Source organism: Rhamphochromis sp. 'chilingali' (assembly GCF_963969265.1).
Source record: "Rhamphochromis sp. 'chilingali' genome assembly, chromosome: 1".
In the NCBI taxonomy this organism is placed as follows: domain Eukaryota; kingdom Metazoa; phylum Chordata; class Actinopteri; order Cichliformes; family Cichlidae; genus Rhamphochromis; species Rhamphochromis sp. 'chilingali'.
This window is the reverse complement of record NC_137929.1, coordinates 58537313-58554945: the sequence shown is the minus strand read 5'-3', so window position 1 is coordinate 58554945 and position 17633 is coordinate 58537313. Positions and strand designations below refer to the sequence as shown.

Sequence of the window (17633 nt, the reverse complement as noted above, 5' to 3'; positions counted from 1 at the left end):
TACAAGGAGTGGAACATCAGGCTCTGATTTGACTGATTTGTTTGCAGTGCAGCAGTTAACAGGACAACAACTACAAGTTTTTAATGACTTTATGATTTGGCAGATTCTCCCTTTACATTGGCTTTATGCTGGCTAAGGGTTCCTAAGCAGCCACGATTGGCTGTGCAACCAATTTCATACCACTTTAACCCATGATCACACCCACATCAAGTGCAACATTAGGGTTTGTTTTTTTTTTTTGTTTTTTTTGGGGGGGGTTGGCTTTACATACTGCAGTTCTCAGTAAATCACACTAGTGTGTGTCACTTAACTACGTTTAACTTTAGTTGCAATAGTGAAACCAAAGCTGTAGGACTCATGAACCTCATAAAGAGGCACAAACTGGTATTTGTAGCACAGTGTCTGTTGTGCTACAGCCAGGCTGACAGATGATTTGTTCCATATTCTTCGCTTTAAGTTCAATAAATACCACACATATATATTACACATACAGCAGGTGAAAAGCAGGGTTTATGCACACAGTGCTACTGCTCACTTTAGCACGAGTAAAAGGAATGCACCCCTGCTCCAGGAATGAGCTCTGTCGTCGCTGACTTATCACTGAAGCATCTTCAGAGCGACAGAATGCTGCCGCTCAGGTCGTCACAGTGCTCGGCAGGTTAAAGTTTTCATAATACGGGTAAGGGTTGGAAATCTGCCAAATCCCACTTTAACTGTGATGACACCGACATCAGACGTAACATATAAAGCAGATGTTTGTTTTTTTTTATTTTGACTTTACATATTACAAAATCTTAACGGCTTTGTGACACTTAAGCCACATTCTTACCTAAAAGTAATTTTAAAGGCCTCTCATGTCCCAAAGCCTGCCCGCCCGCCCATATTATTACCTTTTTAAGTTTTTCAGGATCTGTTGATTGCTATGAAGTCTGGCGATGTGCAATGTGTAATTAATATCACACATAAACCACTCATAGCCATCAATTTAGAGGCGTTTATCTACAGCCATCAGATGTATATGCTCCAGTCAGTTACCAGCTGATCGGTAAAAATGGAAACTGAGGCACTAAAGCAGAAAAATGAAGGTGCAATATTTGCAGGAAACACTGGCAAGACTCACAGTACTGTGAGTTATAGACGTTTCCCAGCTAACTCTGTTGCTACCATTTCAGGCAGAGGTGCAATTAATTATGCTCTCTGATTGGAGCAGTCAAGGCCTCGTTTTTACATAATGAATCATCAGTGGGAGGTTCCCATCGGGCAGCTCAACTGTGAACTACACCTCCACCCATCCTATCCTGGGCGTGAACAAAGGTGAGGACTCACATAAACAGAGCTGTCCTCAGAGACAAATCTGTCCAGCTGCACCAGGATCGCCTTCTGAACAGCAGCCTTCATCAGAGCCAAGGTAAGATGAGCCGCAATGTACTCCTAAGCACGCCGGTATCTGTACTTTATTTATTCTAATTCAGTTTTAACATGAATCTCTTTTCAATATTGTCTTTTAATTTGACACTTGTATATGTGAAATGTGTGAAAAGCGTTATTTAAATAAACTTTACCTACTTACTTACATCCACATTGCAAAGTTCTACTTGAAACACATCAGGACTGTAAACAAGCTGCACAAGCAAAACAATAATAACACAGAGATCCAAAGGCAGCTCTGTGGTGTCATCTGGAGAAATAACAGGAAGTGACTTTTTAAAAACACTTTTAAATAATGAAAATACTTTACTGAACTCCATCCCTCTGTGTAAAAGTATATTTTAATGATTGCCTGAAATTAATCTGTGACTTTTAACATAGTCAGTCAAGGTATATGAAGATTTTACAAAAACATACAGCCAGTTTAGAATAGAATAGAATAGAATTCAACTTTATTGTCATTGCACATGCACAGGTACAGGGCAACGAAATGCAGTTTGCATCCATCCAGAAGTGCTTTAGTGATATAGATATATTACAATATATATTAGCAATAATATAGATATGTAAGTATATTACAGAAATGGGTCTATTATGGTATGTTATAATTAGGGGTGCAACGATACACAAAATTCACGGTTCGGTTCGGTTCGATACTTTGGTGTCATGGTTCGATATTTTTTCGATACAAAAAAAATGTTCATGCCTTTTTAATTTGTCATTTATTAAAATTATAAATATATATTTTAACTCAAAAGTACAGTTTTTAAATTTAACCCTAACCCTTGTGCGTGTTTTTTATTTTGAAAGCGAATGCGCACCTGCGGACCACTTATGTGCACCCCTGGTTATTTAGCTCATCATATCGCAGCCACAGAAATTATTTTGTCCATGAAACCATAAAGCTGCACTTTCTTTTTGCCTTATAGTCTGATTTGTCATAACTTCTCCGTTTTGTGGTAAGCTTTTCTTTGGCTGTCACTTCTTCACCCTGACCTGTCTTATTTGGCTCAGCAGAACTGAAATATATATCCTGCTGCTTTTACACACACACTCACATAATGCTCAGCGATTCTCTGCGCGATCAACCTCTCACATGTTTAAGCTTGCTGCGGGAGATTTCACTTGTCATGTTTGCATAGTAAGCTAACGATTAATAAGACGATGTCAGAGGAATTGGTGCACAAATTATCATCACTCACAGATCAGTGCTGTCGCTCTCTATACACAGTTCACGCGATTGCAAAGTGAAAGCAAAAAAACAAGCGCAAATTCAAACGCGACTTCAATATGTCACACAGCGGGAAATCGAGGCCCCAGTGTCAGAGTGCTAAATTCGCTGCTCGCATAAAGGAGAAATCAACAATATTCTACATTTGGACACCACGGCGCCAGCTGCTAGGCCCAAGGCTGGAGCCCACCAAAACAACTCCCTGATAACGACTGTGTGATGACTATTCTTCCCATCCCATGAAGGACACCTGGATCGGCTGGAGGACTGTTTACTTAGCCTGATACGGCGAAGGACACTGTCTCAGCTGAACTATGGACACGCACACACATACACTTACACTGATAAGCACGCACTCATCCCCCTCCCTTCCAAACGCCTTCGATGCTTGTTCCTGCGGGGGAAGGCAGCGGGTCTGCGTGCCGCGCTGAAATGATAGCATGGTGCAGGACGACTGCTGTGTTCCTTCGAATCACCCCCCACCCCCTATCCATCCCCTGTGGCTTGTCATGTGCTCTGATGTTGTGATGTGGACATTAATGTGCTCTCTGTGCAGAGGAGTTTTTTTGTTTCCTGTTCTCATGCTGTCCTCCCATAGGTTGCCCAGCGTGTGAAGAGGTCTCTTTTTTTCCTCTTGTACTTTTCCCAATGTTGTGTAATTTTTTCAGTGTTATTCTCTCAACGCTGCCGGTCTCCGACTGTATTCCCATGTGATGTCTTGTTGTTGTGTGTGTAAGTCGGGGGGGGTCCTATTCCTCTGTGGGGCAACCTGCATATGGCCAATAAAGCATTCATTCATTCATTCATTCATTCATTCATTCATTCATATTGACAGTGGCTCACCGATGCCAATGACATAATTACCCAGCTACATTTCCGAAAGAATGCAAAAGCATTGACATATATTTTTCCTTCCTACAATAGCCGGACGGGCAGGGAAGAGATAGTTTTTGGTAGCCCGACTGGAAAAATCTCTAGCCCCAGGACGTCGGGCTAGCGATATTGCGAGCCCTGTATCTGATTGAGGAATCACTCATCTTTGGAAAAGAGAGTTTATTACAGAGAAATGTCTCTTTCCAAAATAAAAGCTATACTATACGCTTCTTCTGGGCTATATTCTCAGCAGCATATTAAACATATCAGGTCCCCATAAGGAGAATCATGTGCTAACGGCTGTCTAAATGACTCGGGTAAAGTTTGTAGCATGCTTGTTGTTTTTGTCTTTGCACTAGGATGATGTAAATGTGCAGTCATATTCGTTGTGTTCCCACTAGTGCTTTCAGGTTAACCTCGTTAAAATGACCTTAACACCACAACACGGCAAATCTCCATTAACGAGCTACCCCTGATAGCCCCGTGCATGGGGCTAGACAGCCAACACGTTAACGAGCTAACTGCGCTAACACACTAGCTCCCACCCATGTAATTGAGCATTGCATGGCACATCCAACATACTGTTTTACTTTAGTCCATGACGCGCTTACCTTCAGGGTCATAGTCACATGAAAACCAAAATAATTCCAAACGCCAGATCTGAATGAGGGTGGGGGAGGTTCAATTTGCCATGTTGCAAGGAGAGCTTAACTTCTGTCTCGCTAGCTTGCCCTGCGCTCTTCCTTCTGACTATGCTGTCTGTGTGGAGCGCTCAGTGGATCTGCGCTCACAGTGCAGCCTAGGCGGAGTAGTCGAACGCAGATCCACTGAGCGCTCCACACAGACAGCATCGTCAGAAGGAAAGTTGATAAAATAAATTACAAATGTTGTATTGTTCGATACATATGCGTACCGAACCGAAAGCACTGTATCGAACGGTTCAATATCGATACGAATATCGTTGCACCCCTAGTTATAATGTACACGGTATGGAGTATGTTGTGAATATTCTATAACTATAAGTATGTACAGGCTGTAGTGAGTACAAGCTATGAACAGGCTATGAACAGGGTATAAATATGAAAAAATATACAGAATATGAAATAAATAACTTTACAGGAATCTGAGATATACAGCTATACAGAAATGGGAACTATGCAAGTTGTAAACAGTTGTAGGGTTAAAAATTATTGTATGTACAGAATGATTATTTACACAGAGCTATACAGTAGTGCAGTTAAGATAAGTGAGGGTGTGGATAATTTCTACAGAGGCTATATAAAGTGCTAGTGGTTGTGAGTGGTGGTTCACTCCATGTTATTATTGTGTGTTTGAGGGTACAGTTGTCCATTGTGGGGGTGTGTATGTTCAGTCCATGAGTTAACATGGGTCAGATGTCAGGAGGCAGAGTTCAGGAGTCTGACAGCTGTGGGGAAGAAGCTGTTCCGGTACCTGGTGGTCTTAGTCCGGAGGCTCCTGTGGCGCCTCCCAGAGGGCAGGAGGGTGAAGAGTCCATGTGATGGGTGACTGGGGTCTTTGATGATTTTCCCAGCCCTTTTCAGACACCGCTTCCTGTAGATGTCTTTTATGGCAGGAAGTGGTGCTCCGGCGATGCGCTGGGCAGTTTTCACGACCCTCTGCAACACCTTCCGGTCCGAGGCAGAGCAGTTCCCGTACCAGACTGTTATACAGTTGGTCAGGATGCTCTCGATGGTGCAGCGATAGAAGTTCACCAGGATGTCTGAGGACAGGTGGTTCTTCCTCAGAGTCCTCAAGAAGAAGAGGCGCTGGTGAGCCTTCTTGACCAGCTTGGAGCAGTTGGTCGTCCAGGTGAGATCCTCGGAGATGTGGACTCCCAGGAACTTGAAGCTGTTCACACGCTCCACAGCCGTCCCCTTAATGTGGATGGGTGGATGTGGGTCAGCATTCCTCCTGTAGTCCACAATGAGCTCCTTGGTCTTCTCTGTGTTAAGCAGCAGGTTGTTTGTGTCGCACCACTCAGCCAGACGATCCACCTCCTCCCTGTAGGCGGCCTCATCGTTGTCACTGATGAGGCCAATCACCGTGGTGTCATCTGCAAACTTAATGATGGTGTTGGAACCATCAGCAGGTCTGCAGTCGTGGGTGAAGAGGGAGTAGAGGAAAGGGCTCATCACACAGCCTTGTGGTACACCGGTGTTCATTGTGATGGTAGATGAGCAGTGGTTATCCAGCCGGACATGTTGGGGGCGGTTGGTCAGGAAGTCCAGTAACCATTTGCAGATGAGGGAACTGATGCCCAGGTCTGTCAGTTTCCTGATGAGTTGTGAGGGGTGGATTGTATTGAATGCTGAACTGAAGTCTATAAACAGCATTCTGGCGTAGGTGTTGTTGTTGTCCAGGTGTGAGAGGACAGAGTGCAGTGCGATGGAGACTGCATCCTCTGTGTTCCTGTTCTGGCGGTATGCGAATTGGTGAGGGTCCAGGGTGGGGGGGAGACAGGATTTGAAGTGTGCATTTTAGTCCAAACACAAGTAGAGCAGATAATAATGGTTCTTTTATGCATTGTTGCCGTAATGTTAACGTAGTTAACCATGTGATGATAATGATGTAAAGTTGGGTGAATGTAAAATATAATGTTATTAAATGTACAACATTAAAATGTAACTCAAAATGTCATTTTATAATGTTCCTGCAAAAGGAGCCTCGGGCTGCTTACATCTTTATGTTAGTTTTACTTAATTATAAGCAAATTATAATTTTTCATAATTGCTTAATCCCAGTTTTGTTTGTAAGGAAGGATGGCATTAAAAACGATTGTTTGCTCTGCAAAGACTGAAACTTCAGGAGATTTGCACTAAGTGACTCATTTAAAAATGCAATTTGTTTTTTATCCATGTTGTTTTAGGCAGAATCAAGAAGTGACTTCTTTACCCACAACACAAGTGTGTTTATCACAGACACACAGCTGGTTATGTTTGAGGTAAACTCCAAACTCTACATCCCAGAAATGAAACATGCCTGGTATTTATTGAAAAAAATCTAGTGACTGTGTGACAGACAATTTATAGTAAATATGCTGGCCGAGGAACACTTTAAACTTTTGGATTAGATTATTAAATAAAAACAAAAATAGCAAACTGAGTTCTCTTCCAGTCTAGAGAAATGTGTGAAATATAAGTGTGAGGAATCAGATTTTAGAGATGAATTACAATCATTACACTTTCTTTGTTCAAACACTGAGTCTGTTCGCATGTTATGATTTTTTTTAATAATGTGCACTGTTCAGAATGTGTCTTTAACTTTCTGTTTAGTGGTTTCGATCTTTGTTGTCTTATAGTTCCCTATCCGCTAGATGGCTCCCTACAAGATGCTCCACCCCCTGCTCTTCCTGTCTGCTCTCATTGCACTTTCAGGTAAACACATGCACCAGTCGTTTTGAATGTGTCCTTACAGAGGAAAGAGGAACAACAAATCGGGAGGGTTGGATTATGATTTAACTTTCCATTGAGTTACATGACGACTGTTATTAGATAAATGTTGGTTTTGCATTCAATTCAAATAAGTAATTCTTTGTATATATCCTTTTTTACTTTTTATGTTGAATCTTGATGCTGCAGTTATTCAGTCTCATTTTTTATTAATAATCTACTCTCAGTATCTCATGATGACAAACTGTAATCAAAATGAAATAAATGAATTGATCATTGCTATAAGATGCTTCCAAAGCTTGACTGGAGTACACCTGTGGACCAAAACTGATTAGACATGATGTGGAAAAGCATACACCTCTTTATAGAAGGCTTCACACCTGATTATCCACATCAGAGCAAAAATAAGGCCATAAAGTCAAAGGAACTCTCTGCAGAGGTCAGAGATGAGGTTTTACAATGCAAAGCTCTGTGCAAGGCTGCAGAAAATGTTCTGCTCTACTGACGGTTCCCAAGAGTGTAGTGAGCTCCATAATTTTCAAATGGAAGAGGTTCAGCACAAATAGGACCCTTGTGAGAACTATTCAGCTGCCCAAACTGAGCAGTTGACATAGACTAGCTTTAGTGAGAACGCTGACCAAGAACCCGATGACCACTCTGAAATCCAAAGATGCTGTGTGGAGAGGGGAACAAGAACCCACTGTGACTACAGCCCTCCAGCTGTTCTTCAAACAAGAAAAAAGCTTTTGTAAAACAAGAGTAATTTTTTTTCTTTATTTTCATAAAATTTTTGAATATATTTTGATTCACATATTTTAGGGTTATGTTTAGCAAAACCATATTTTTGTTAATCAAATACTGCTGTTCCAGGTGTGTTTATGTTAATGAGGTGGGATTTAATAAATGACATCATTGTCCCTTTAAAGTCCTTATAAACTGTTTATTTTGACCTTGTGAACCACATATTTGCCCAAATTCAAAATGTCCAGTTGGTGTGTTTTAGATTTTATTGACTTCCACACACAGTGTAAGAGGTCTGAAGTGACCCATTTTTTTCCCCATACTTTTTAGAACAGCGCAGCCATACATTCAGGAGTCCAGGACCTGTGGAAAGACTACTCCGTCTAGACCAACGATTAGCAGGGTTTGAGAAAAGGGCAAAGCATACAACCCATACCAGTATGTGTGGGTGTGTGTGTGTGTGTATGTATGTGCGTGTGTGTGTGTGTGTGTGTGTGTGTGGCAGGCAATCTTTTGTAAAGTTTCCTTTTTTCCATCGTTTAATGATTTTGATAGTCTGCTAATTTGATAATGTCCTGATTTAATCTTTGCTACAGAGCTTGCAGCACTTTTCTCTGACGATGCTCAAGGTAAGAAGTTGTTTTCTTTCTCTTTTATAATATATAAACTATCTGCACTCTAAGTTACAATTAAAGTTACATTTTCTCTGTATTTATATTGTACATATGTAACAGTTAATTCTATGTACCTTCACTGTAAGATGAGTTGCTTGTCTCAAATTGTGGTTGCATGAAGAGTATTTTTAACACTGGCTAAAGTGTCCTATTATCACAAAGACACCAAAAGCCTCTGGAAAGACCTCTACCTGTCAGATAAAAACTACTATTGGGCAGAGGAAATATGAAAAGAAAGAAAAAGATGAAAGAAACCTAGTACAAAATAAAGACTATAAATTTAAGTTGTCTTAAAAACTGTAAGACAACAACACATGCATAAATAGTGACCCAGCTACCTGTCTTGCATTTATTCTTATGTTATAAAGACCAAAGTTTCTTTTTTTTTTTTTTATCTCGTAAAGGGATATTTTTATGTAAACAGTTCATATTCAGTTTATTGAGGTCCTAGACTCATGATAAAACAGCCACTGTTATATGTGGTGTTAGGCAAAGCTAACAAACTCAGAGTTATACATACATACCCCTAACATCCGAATTTGGACAATTTCAATTCAAGTTATTATTTTAGCAGAATAAGTTGAACATTGTGTTTTATGCTGCTTTTTCACACTGTTTTGTTTTTGTGGTGAAAATAAAATAACTGAAACAACAGCTTTTAAAACAAATCTCTCTCTCTTTGCTTTTCTCTAAATACTACTGGAAAAGTTAAGTACCTTTTTGACACACCCACTGCCACACTGAGACCAACGAGGTATGAGATACCACTAGGGGGCAACGTGACACTGAGCTGCTTTGTGGACGGCTCTGACAACTGGACCATTTTGTGGTACAGAGCTGCCACATATGGCTCTAAAGACGAGCCTATGACAGAATATGAAGGGAAGAAAGCTATTAATGTGTCACAAGGAGGTATCTACCACTGCAGAGGAAGAAGCGATTCAGGTAGCATCACACACCAAAGTAATGCTGCCATCATTGAAGACACTCGTAAGTTCTCCTATTTATCTCTTAGCCATGGAAGTTAAAGTTATGAGATTATGTGATCTGTCCTTCGTTTTGTCTTCCTCTCAGCGAGACAGATAGAGAGACTTTGTGTGTGTGTGTATATATATATATATATATATATATATATATATATATATATATATATATATATATATATATATATATATATATATATATATATATATATCAGGGTATTTACATCACAATATAAAGAGCCTTGAGGCAATTGTTGGCATCATTTGGTGCTATGTAAATAAATTTAATTGGACTGAATTACATGATGCTTCTGTGTGTCTTTTAATTTCATATTTTATGTGAACAGTTCCTATTACGGCCATTTTGACCCTGAAGCCCAACTGGACTAAGATATACATGGGTGAAACATTCACTGTCAGATGTGACATCCAGGGAGGTGAAGGAACTTACTGGAGCTATGATTGGAGACCAAAAAGGTTTACCACATATTATACAACCAATGAAAGAACATTCTACAATGTTGGTTGGGATGACAATGGAGATTATCAATGCAGAGGCAAAACGGATCTTTCCTTCACACAGTGGAGTAATGTCATTCCAGTAACTGTATCATGTAAGTTGGGCATCTTTCATCCATATAAACTGCTTCATTCAAATTAGTAAAAAAACAAACAAAAAAACACATACGATAACTTGTCTGTGCAGATTCTCATTCATCCAGGCCATGGTAACCTAAGGAGCTTGGAAAGAAAAGCAACTCGACTTCTTTAAGTTTCTTGAATGGACTTAAAGAAGTCCAGTCACTTGACTGATTAATTAAATAATGACCCAGTATTTTGAGTTTGTTCTGAACGCATGATTCTTTGCCTTGGAGTTAAGAAATTATTTATGTTCTAGTTCTAGAATGTGTGTTTTTTCTCTGAATTTGGTAGCTATAGCACTGGATTTCTTGTTTTATGTTGGTTCCCTTTTTCATGCCTAGTCTGTCCTTGTCTGATCTCCATGTTCTGTCTTCAGCATCTTTGTGCATATTTCCCTTTTTTTACTCCCTCTCAGTCTGTCACATCTAAATGTCGTGTTTTTCCAGTTGTATCTCAGTGTCTGTTATTGTGTTCTCCAGTGTGTAACTTTATGTGTGCCACACACAGCGTATTGTGACATGGTGTGGTTCAAATGACAACAATAAAATTAGTATTATGTATGACAGTGGTACAGTTTGTAATTCCACTGTCAAGATTTGGTGATATTTATTTACATGTTTTCATCCAGTTATTTAAATGTTTTTGTTCAAAAGGGCAGAGTGAACCTGGCCTGATTTGTGGACCCATCATATAGCAATTTTATTTAAAAAAAATACATAAATAAAAAAGCCTAATCTAAAAATATTGTTTCAACAGTTAAACTGCATCCTGTCCTCACTCTGTCTCCCTCATGGCTCAGTCCTGGAGCCTCAGTAACTCTGAACTGTGAGGTTGAATATCCTTCTGAAGGATGGAGCTTCTCCTGGTATAAAGCTGTTCCTTATTATAAAATAACAGAGGAGCCCTACACGTATGAGCTGCTACCTGATGGCAGCAAGACTGCTCAGAGTTTGTACATCATTACTGGGCAGACAAGCACAGCAGCATATGTGTGCAGAGCGGAAAGAGGAAGCAACTACTACTACACCTACTACAGCGATCCAAAGTTTGTCTGGTCTGCTGGTCAGTTTCTTTCTGTCTCTCAATACTTGTAATGATGCTTAGTTTTTATGTGTTCTTCCTGTGCTTTCACTTATTGATCCATGTTGTTTTTCAGATGCTTCATCAGCAGCGTCTCTCACAGTCGGCCCTGTAGTGCAAAGTTTAGGCTCTGACTTTGTCAAACTGACTTGTAAGGGAAACTCTTCTTCATGGAGAGTGAGGAAGTTCCCAGAGAATGGCCGGCCATATTGTAGCAACTTTTGGCTGTCAGGAGAATCTGTATGCACAATCGACACAACATATTCAGATGACGGAGTGTACTGGTGTGAGTCTATGTTAAAAGAGTTCAGCAATGCAGTCAACATCACTTTACAGGGTTTGTAGAATGGTTTTTTTCCCCTTTTGTGTTATAACGTTTCATGAATATTTCTATCACTATGTATGTTAAGCAATTCTTTCATGGAAAAAGAGGCAGAAATGTAAAGATTATTTTATTTTTGGAATCTCAACTCAGCAGCATAATACTCTTGGTTATTAGTTTTATTTCATTCCATGTTTTATAAATTAATTTACCAACATTTTTCAAGTACATATATATATATATGATTATGATGTGATGATACTCCCCATTCAGCTGAGGCTGAATAGCATCTCACTGAGACACACTTGACAGTTGAAAGGGCTCTATGAGCTAAAAGAAAGGACGATTTTGTTGTTTTTTTATAAGTCACATATCAGATCTTTAGCTATAAGCTATAAGACATTTGATCAATCAGTAATTATTATTGCACATGTTTTTTTCCCTCTTTTTTATTTTCTAAAATCCAGCACCAGCTGATCCATTTGAAACAATATCTTCTGTATGTTTTGCAGACTTTTATTCTGGTCCTCTCATGATGATCCCTGTTGATCCTGTGAATGAGGGAACTTTTGTTAGTCTTAGTTGCAACTTGAGAAGAAAAAAAATCTTTCCCAATGTGGCTTTTTATCACAATGACAAACTTGTCCAAAATGATTCCCGAGAGGAGCTGAACTTCTTGGCAGTGTCAAAGTCTGATGAAGGTTTCTACAAGTGTCAGTACTCAGGAAAAGAGTCACCATCGCGTTACATGACGGTTAAATGTGAGTAGCATTTGAAAATGTGACTTTTTTTTAAATAATCGTAATCTTTGAGAAGGAACTCACTTGTCATTTGTTGTATTAGCACATATATGAGCATCGAAATAATCTTGTTCTTTTTTGGGAGAATGGTTTTAAAATTGTATTTTGAAAAATGTCTCATATAGTGTCATTTAATACTGTTTAAATGTTTGGTATCACACTAGCTACTGTACCACCTGAAATCTTCAGCCAGAGTGAAAGTAGTGAAAACAGCCCCCTTCATCCTGGTCAGTACTTAAATTTGTTATTATTAAAATTTTAATTTTGATTGAGGCTGCGTTACAAGTCAAATTTTTATGTAAATGGTAAATGGCCTGCATTTGTATAGCGCTTTTCTAGTCCCTAAGGACCCCAAAGCGCTTCATACTACATTCAGTCATTCACCCATTCACACACACATTCACACACTGTGACATGATATGGTGTCAAGAGAGCAACTGTGGTTCTGCTGGAGGAAGTCAGAAGTGACAGAGAAGTTTGTGAGGGTGGAGCAGGACATGTTTGACAATGTGTCAGGGGTGATTTGTGATATTAAGATTTTCATTGGGAGTGACCAGGATAGACAAGAGTAGAAATGAGTACATCAGAGGGACAGCTCAGGTTGACAAGATTGAAGGTGAGACTGAGATGGTTTGGATATGTGCAGAGGACAGTGGGCATAGTGGACAAAGGAAGTTGAAGATGGAGCTGCCCTAGAGGAGGTAAAGCAGACGACCATAGAAGAAGATTCATCAGTGTGTGTATAGCTTTAAAAAAAAAAAAATCATATGACCGAGCCAAATTGACTGCAATTTCCAAATCACCAAGAGGAGAGGTGCTAGCTTTTTATCCTCCATTAAACAATCCAAGTTGAGAGAAAACATGATTTTCTCCAGTCTGGTATCATCTGGGATCCCAGTAGCCTGAAATGTTTTGGGGGGGTTTTGTTTTGTTTTTTACAATTCAGCACATATCGAGTAACACGCCAACACAGTATTGACACAGGTGACATAAGGTGCATAAGGTGTCATCTATCCATAACTAGTCGAGTATGTAGAGGGTTGGTGTGACTGTGGAGAATGACAGGGAGGCTGAGATGGAGTCAGATAATGTGTTGTGGTGACTATGTGATAATGTGTTGGCAGCTGGCAGCCAAATGAAGAATATTTTAATTTAAAAAGACTCACAGTATGAAAATATTTTGAATTATGAAAAATTGCATAGTTCTGGATTTATTTATACAATAAAAGTTGTTGTTGTTGTTTATTCAGTCTAATGACTTTAAAATAATTGTTGCTGGATTTATTTATTTTTTTAGGTAGTGCTGCTGTCTATGAATCAGCAAACAAAAATGGAAGACACTGGAAATGGTACAGTACAGACACACACACACACACATATTATATATATATATATATATTAGGGGTGCAACGATACACAAAATTCACGGTTCGGTTCGGTTCGATACTTTGGTGTCACGGTTCGATATTTTTTCGATACAAATAAAATGTTCATGCCTTTTTAATTTGTCATTTATTAAAATTATAAATATATATTTTAACTTGAAAGTACAGTTTTTAAATTTAACCCTAACCCTTGTGCGTGTTTTTTATTTTGACAGCGAATGCGCACCTGCGGACCACTTATGTGCAGCCCTGGTTATTTAGCTCGTCATATTGCAGCCACAGAAATTCTTTTGTCCATGAAACCATAAAGCTGCACTTTCTTTTTGCCTTATAGTCTGATTTGTCATAACTTCTCCGTTTTGTGGTAAGCTTTTCTTTGGCTGTCACTTCTTCACCCTGACCTGTCTTATTTGGCTCAGCAGAACTAAAATATATATCTGATCTGTGAAGGTTCTCAATCATCCAGGTCATCGTAGTCAAATATATGTCCTGCTGCTTTTACACACGCACTCACATTAAGCTCAGCGATTCTCTGCGCGATCAACCTCTCACATGTTTAAGCTTGCTGCGGGAGATTTCACTTGTCATGTTTGCATAGTAAGCTAACAATTAATAAGACGATGTCAGAGGAATTGGTGCACAAATTATCATCACTCACAGATCAGTGCTGTCGCTCTCTATACACAGTTCGCGCGATTGCAAAGTGAAAGCAAAAAAACAAGCGCAAATTCAAACGCGATTTCAATATGTCACATATTGACAGTGGCTCACCCAATGACATAATTACCCAGCTACATTTCTGAAAGAATGCAAAAGCATTGACATATATTTTTCCTTCCTACAATAGCCCGACAGGCAGGGCAGAGATAGCCCCGGGACTTCGGGCTAGCGATATTGCGAGCCCTGTATCTGATTGAGGAATCACTCATCTTTGGAAAAGAGAGTTTATTACAGAGAAATGTCTCTTTCCAAAATAAAAGCTATTCTATCTGCTTCTTCTGGGCTATATTCTCAGCAGCATATTAAACATATCAGGTCTCCATAAGGAGAATCCTGTGCTAACAGCTGTCTAAATGACTCGGCTAAAGTTTGTAGCATGCATGCTTGTTTTTGTCTGCTTCCACTTGTCTTTGCACTAGGATGATGTCGGCGTAAATGTGCAGTCATATTCGTTGTGTTCCCACTAGTGCTTTCAGGTTAATCTCGTTGAAATAACCTTAACGCCACAACACGGCAAATCTCCGTTAACGAGCTACCACCGTTCGCCCCGTGCATGGGGCTAGACGGCCAACACGTTAACGAGCTAACTGCGCTAACACACTAGCTCCCACCCATGTAATTGAGCATTGCATGGCACATCCAACATACTGTTTTACTTTAGTCCATGACTCGCTTACCTTCAGGGTCATACGTCACATGAAAACCAAAATAATTCCAAACGCCAGATCTGAATGAGGGTGGGGGAGGTCCACTTCTGTCTCGCTAGCTTGCCCTGCGCTCTTCCTGCTGTCTGTGTTGAGCGCTCAGTGAATCTGCGTTCGACTACTCCGCCTAGGCTGCACTCTCGAGCCTAGGCGGAGTAGTCGAACGCAGATTCACTGAGCGCTCAACACAGACAGCATCGTCAGAAGGAAAGTTGATAAAATAAATTACAAATTTTGTATTGTTCGATACATATGCGTACCGAACCGAAAGCACTGTATCGAACGGTTCAATATCGATACGAATATCGTTGCACCCCTAATATATATATATATAAGTCTTTTTGATTAAAGGGTTTCAGGTTTTGGCTCATCATGGCATCATAAAACTTTCTATGTCTTTATGTGGATGTTTTACAGGTCAGTGAGGAGAGCCGTAGCTGCGAAGCAAAAAAGAATCCTTTTGTGAACCCACTGTTGCTCCTCTGCTACACAAATATCAGTGACGCTTCAGATTTTCCACAGTTAGTTTGTTTGAAGATAGCACATTAAATACAGACCTCATACTCTATACACTATTATCTACAAATATGGCACAAAAAAGGAATTCCAGCTCTAGACTTGCAGATCATGTCTTTATTGGGTCCGTCGGTCGAAGACTAATTCAGTACATCTATACACAACCAAGCCCAACCGTGACCCAACTTGAAGGTCAATATGATGTTCAACATTTGGATTTTAACTGAGTAATCTTTTGGATGTTATGGATGTCTATTACAGGTCCAGGGAATTTACATGATTAATAAATGTATTTTTATTAATTTACAAATATAAACATTAATGTGGTGTTATCAACATGATGCATATGAATGTGGGTTATGTATAAACAAACATGATTAATTACGTGTTAGCCTATATATTTAATAAGTACACGTGGGTAATTGTTTTGGTTATTTAACATTTTCTTGTTTTTCTTTGACTGGTTTGTTTATGTTAATTAATCAAGTTATTTGTTTGTAACCAGGTTGAAATTGTCATTTATTAAAATGTGTTGAAAAGACGTCCACAACCACTACATTTGAACAATAATAGCTCGTAAACGTAAAGATCCTAGCAATAACAACACTAGATGTTCAGCAGATGTCGAAAAAAAGACATTGCCTGGTGTTACAAAACAACCCTTCCAATGGACCAAAATTGGACCTCCAAAAATGACTTATAAAAGATGTCATTCAGACATCACTCAGTGTGATGGCCCATGAAGTAAGAAAAAACTGAAATAGATGATCTTAAGTGACTTCAGCTTTTTAACTCCAAATAATCTCTGAATAGATTGTGAAAAATTCTATTACACAATCTGAATGAAAAATCACCTGTAGATGTTATAACAATCTTGGGAACTATAGGCCGATCTCTAAGCTTCTATTCCTGTCCAAAATACTGGAGAGGATCGTTCTTTCACAACTCCGGCCGTATTTGGATGTGAATGCCATTTATGATAAATTTCAGTCTGCTTACAAACCCTGCTATAGTACTAAAACGGCCTTGCTCAGAGTCCTCAATGATCTCCTTCTGAATACTGACTCTGGACGCTCTTCATTCTTGGTCCTACTAGATCTATCCTCGGCCTTTGATATGGTAGATCATAACATCCTATTAGTGAGGCTTGAACACACAGTTGGCATTGGAGGTGCCGCCCTAGATTAGTTTAAGTCATACCTTTCTAATAGGTCCTTCTCGATCAATTTTTGCCCTTATTTCTCCTCTGCTGCACCTAACCCTAACCCTGCAGCGTGCCTCAAGGATCTGTCCTTGGCCCCCTGCTCTTCTCACTCTATATGCTCCCCTTAGGCGCAATCTTTGAGGAGTATAACATTGCACATCATTGTTATGCCGACGACACACAGATGTATTTAAAATTAAGTGATTAAGGTTTGAGAAAAGGGCAAAGCATACAACCCATACCAGTGTGTGTATGTGTGTGTGTGTGTGTGTGTGTGTGTGTGTGTGTGTGTGTGTGTGTGTGTGTGTGTGTGTGTGTGTGTGTGGTTGTGTGACGTGTATAGCAATCTTTTTTAATTTTCTTTTTTTCCATTGTTTAATGATTTTGATTGTCTGATAATGTGATAATGTCTTGATTTAACAATTGTTATAGAGCTTGCAGCACTTTTCTCTGACAATGCTCAAGGTATGATATATATATATATCTTACCTTGAGCATTGTCATAGATATATACATATCTATTTATACATATGTAACAATTAATCTCTGTACCTGCACTGTAAGATGACTAGCTTGTCTCAAATTGTGGCTGCATGACGATATTTCTAACACTGTCTAAAGTGTGCTATCATGACAATGACACCAAAAGCCTCTGGAAAGACCTCTTCCTGTCAGATAAAAACTAATATTGGGTGCAGAGTAAATATGAGAACAAATAAAAAGAAGAAAAAAACCTATTACAAAATAAAGACTATAAATTTAAGTTGCTTACATAATTTTTTATGCATTTTATACGGTTTGTCTGTGACCCAGCTAGCTGTCTTGCATTTATTCTCATGTTAAGAAGACCAAAGATTATTTTTTATCTCCTAAATAGATATTTTCATGTAAACAGTTCATATTCAGTTTATTGAGGTCCT

The 17633-nt window shown here is 39.3% G+C and overlaps 1 protein-coding gene across 1 annotated transcript; it reads left to right on the top strand.

Moving 5' to 3' along the window:
* The first annotated feature begins 1335 nt into the window (after nucleotides 1–1335).
* LOC308406506 (uncharacterized protein) lies at nucleotides 1336–15860 on the top strand. The gene is made up of 13 exons (XM_080897553.1): nucleotides 1336–1408; nucleotides 6420–6494; nucleotides 6852–6927; nucleotides 8014–8121; nucleotides 8280–8312; nucleotides 9066–9347; nucleotides 9688–9954; nucleotides 10739–11044; nucleotides 11139–11399; nucleotides 11897–12145; nucleotides 12349–12411; nucleotides 13482–13533; nucleotides 15411–15860. Exons 3-13 carry the CDS (start codon nucleotides 6867–6869, stop codon nucleotides 15457–15459), a joined length of 1731 nt encoding a protein of 576 aa, XP_080753679.1. The 5' UTR covers nucleotides 1336–1408; nucleotides 6420–6494; nucleotides 6852–6866; the 3' UTR covers nucleotides 15460–15860.
* Nucleotides 15861–17633: the final 1773 nt, after the last annotated feature.

Excerpts from the sequence above, each read along its gene's own strand:
- LOC308406506 (XM_080897553.1), top strand. The coding sequence starts at position 6,867 with ATGGCTCCCTACAAGATGCTCCACCCCCTGCTCTTCCTGTCTGCTCTC. Across the intron at positions 8,313-9,065 it reads TTTCTCTGACGATGCTCAAG|TTAAGTACCTTTTTGACACA; the intron begins GTAAGAAGTTGT and ends CTACTGGAAAAG. Across the intron at positions 11,045-11,138 it reads AAAGTTTGTCTGGTCTGCTG|ATGCTTCATCAGCAGCGTCT; the intron begins GTCAGTTTCTTT and ends GTTGTTTTTCAG.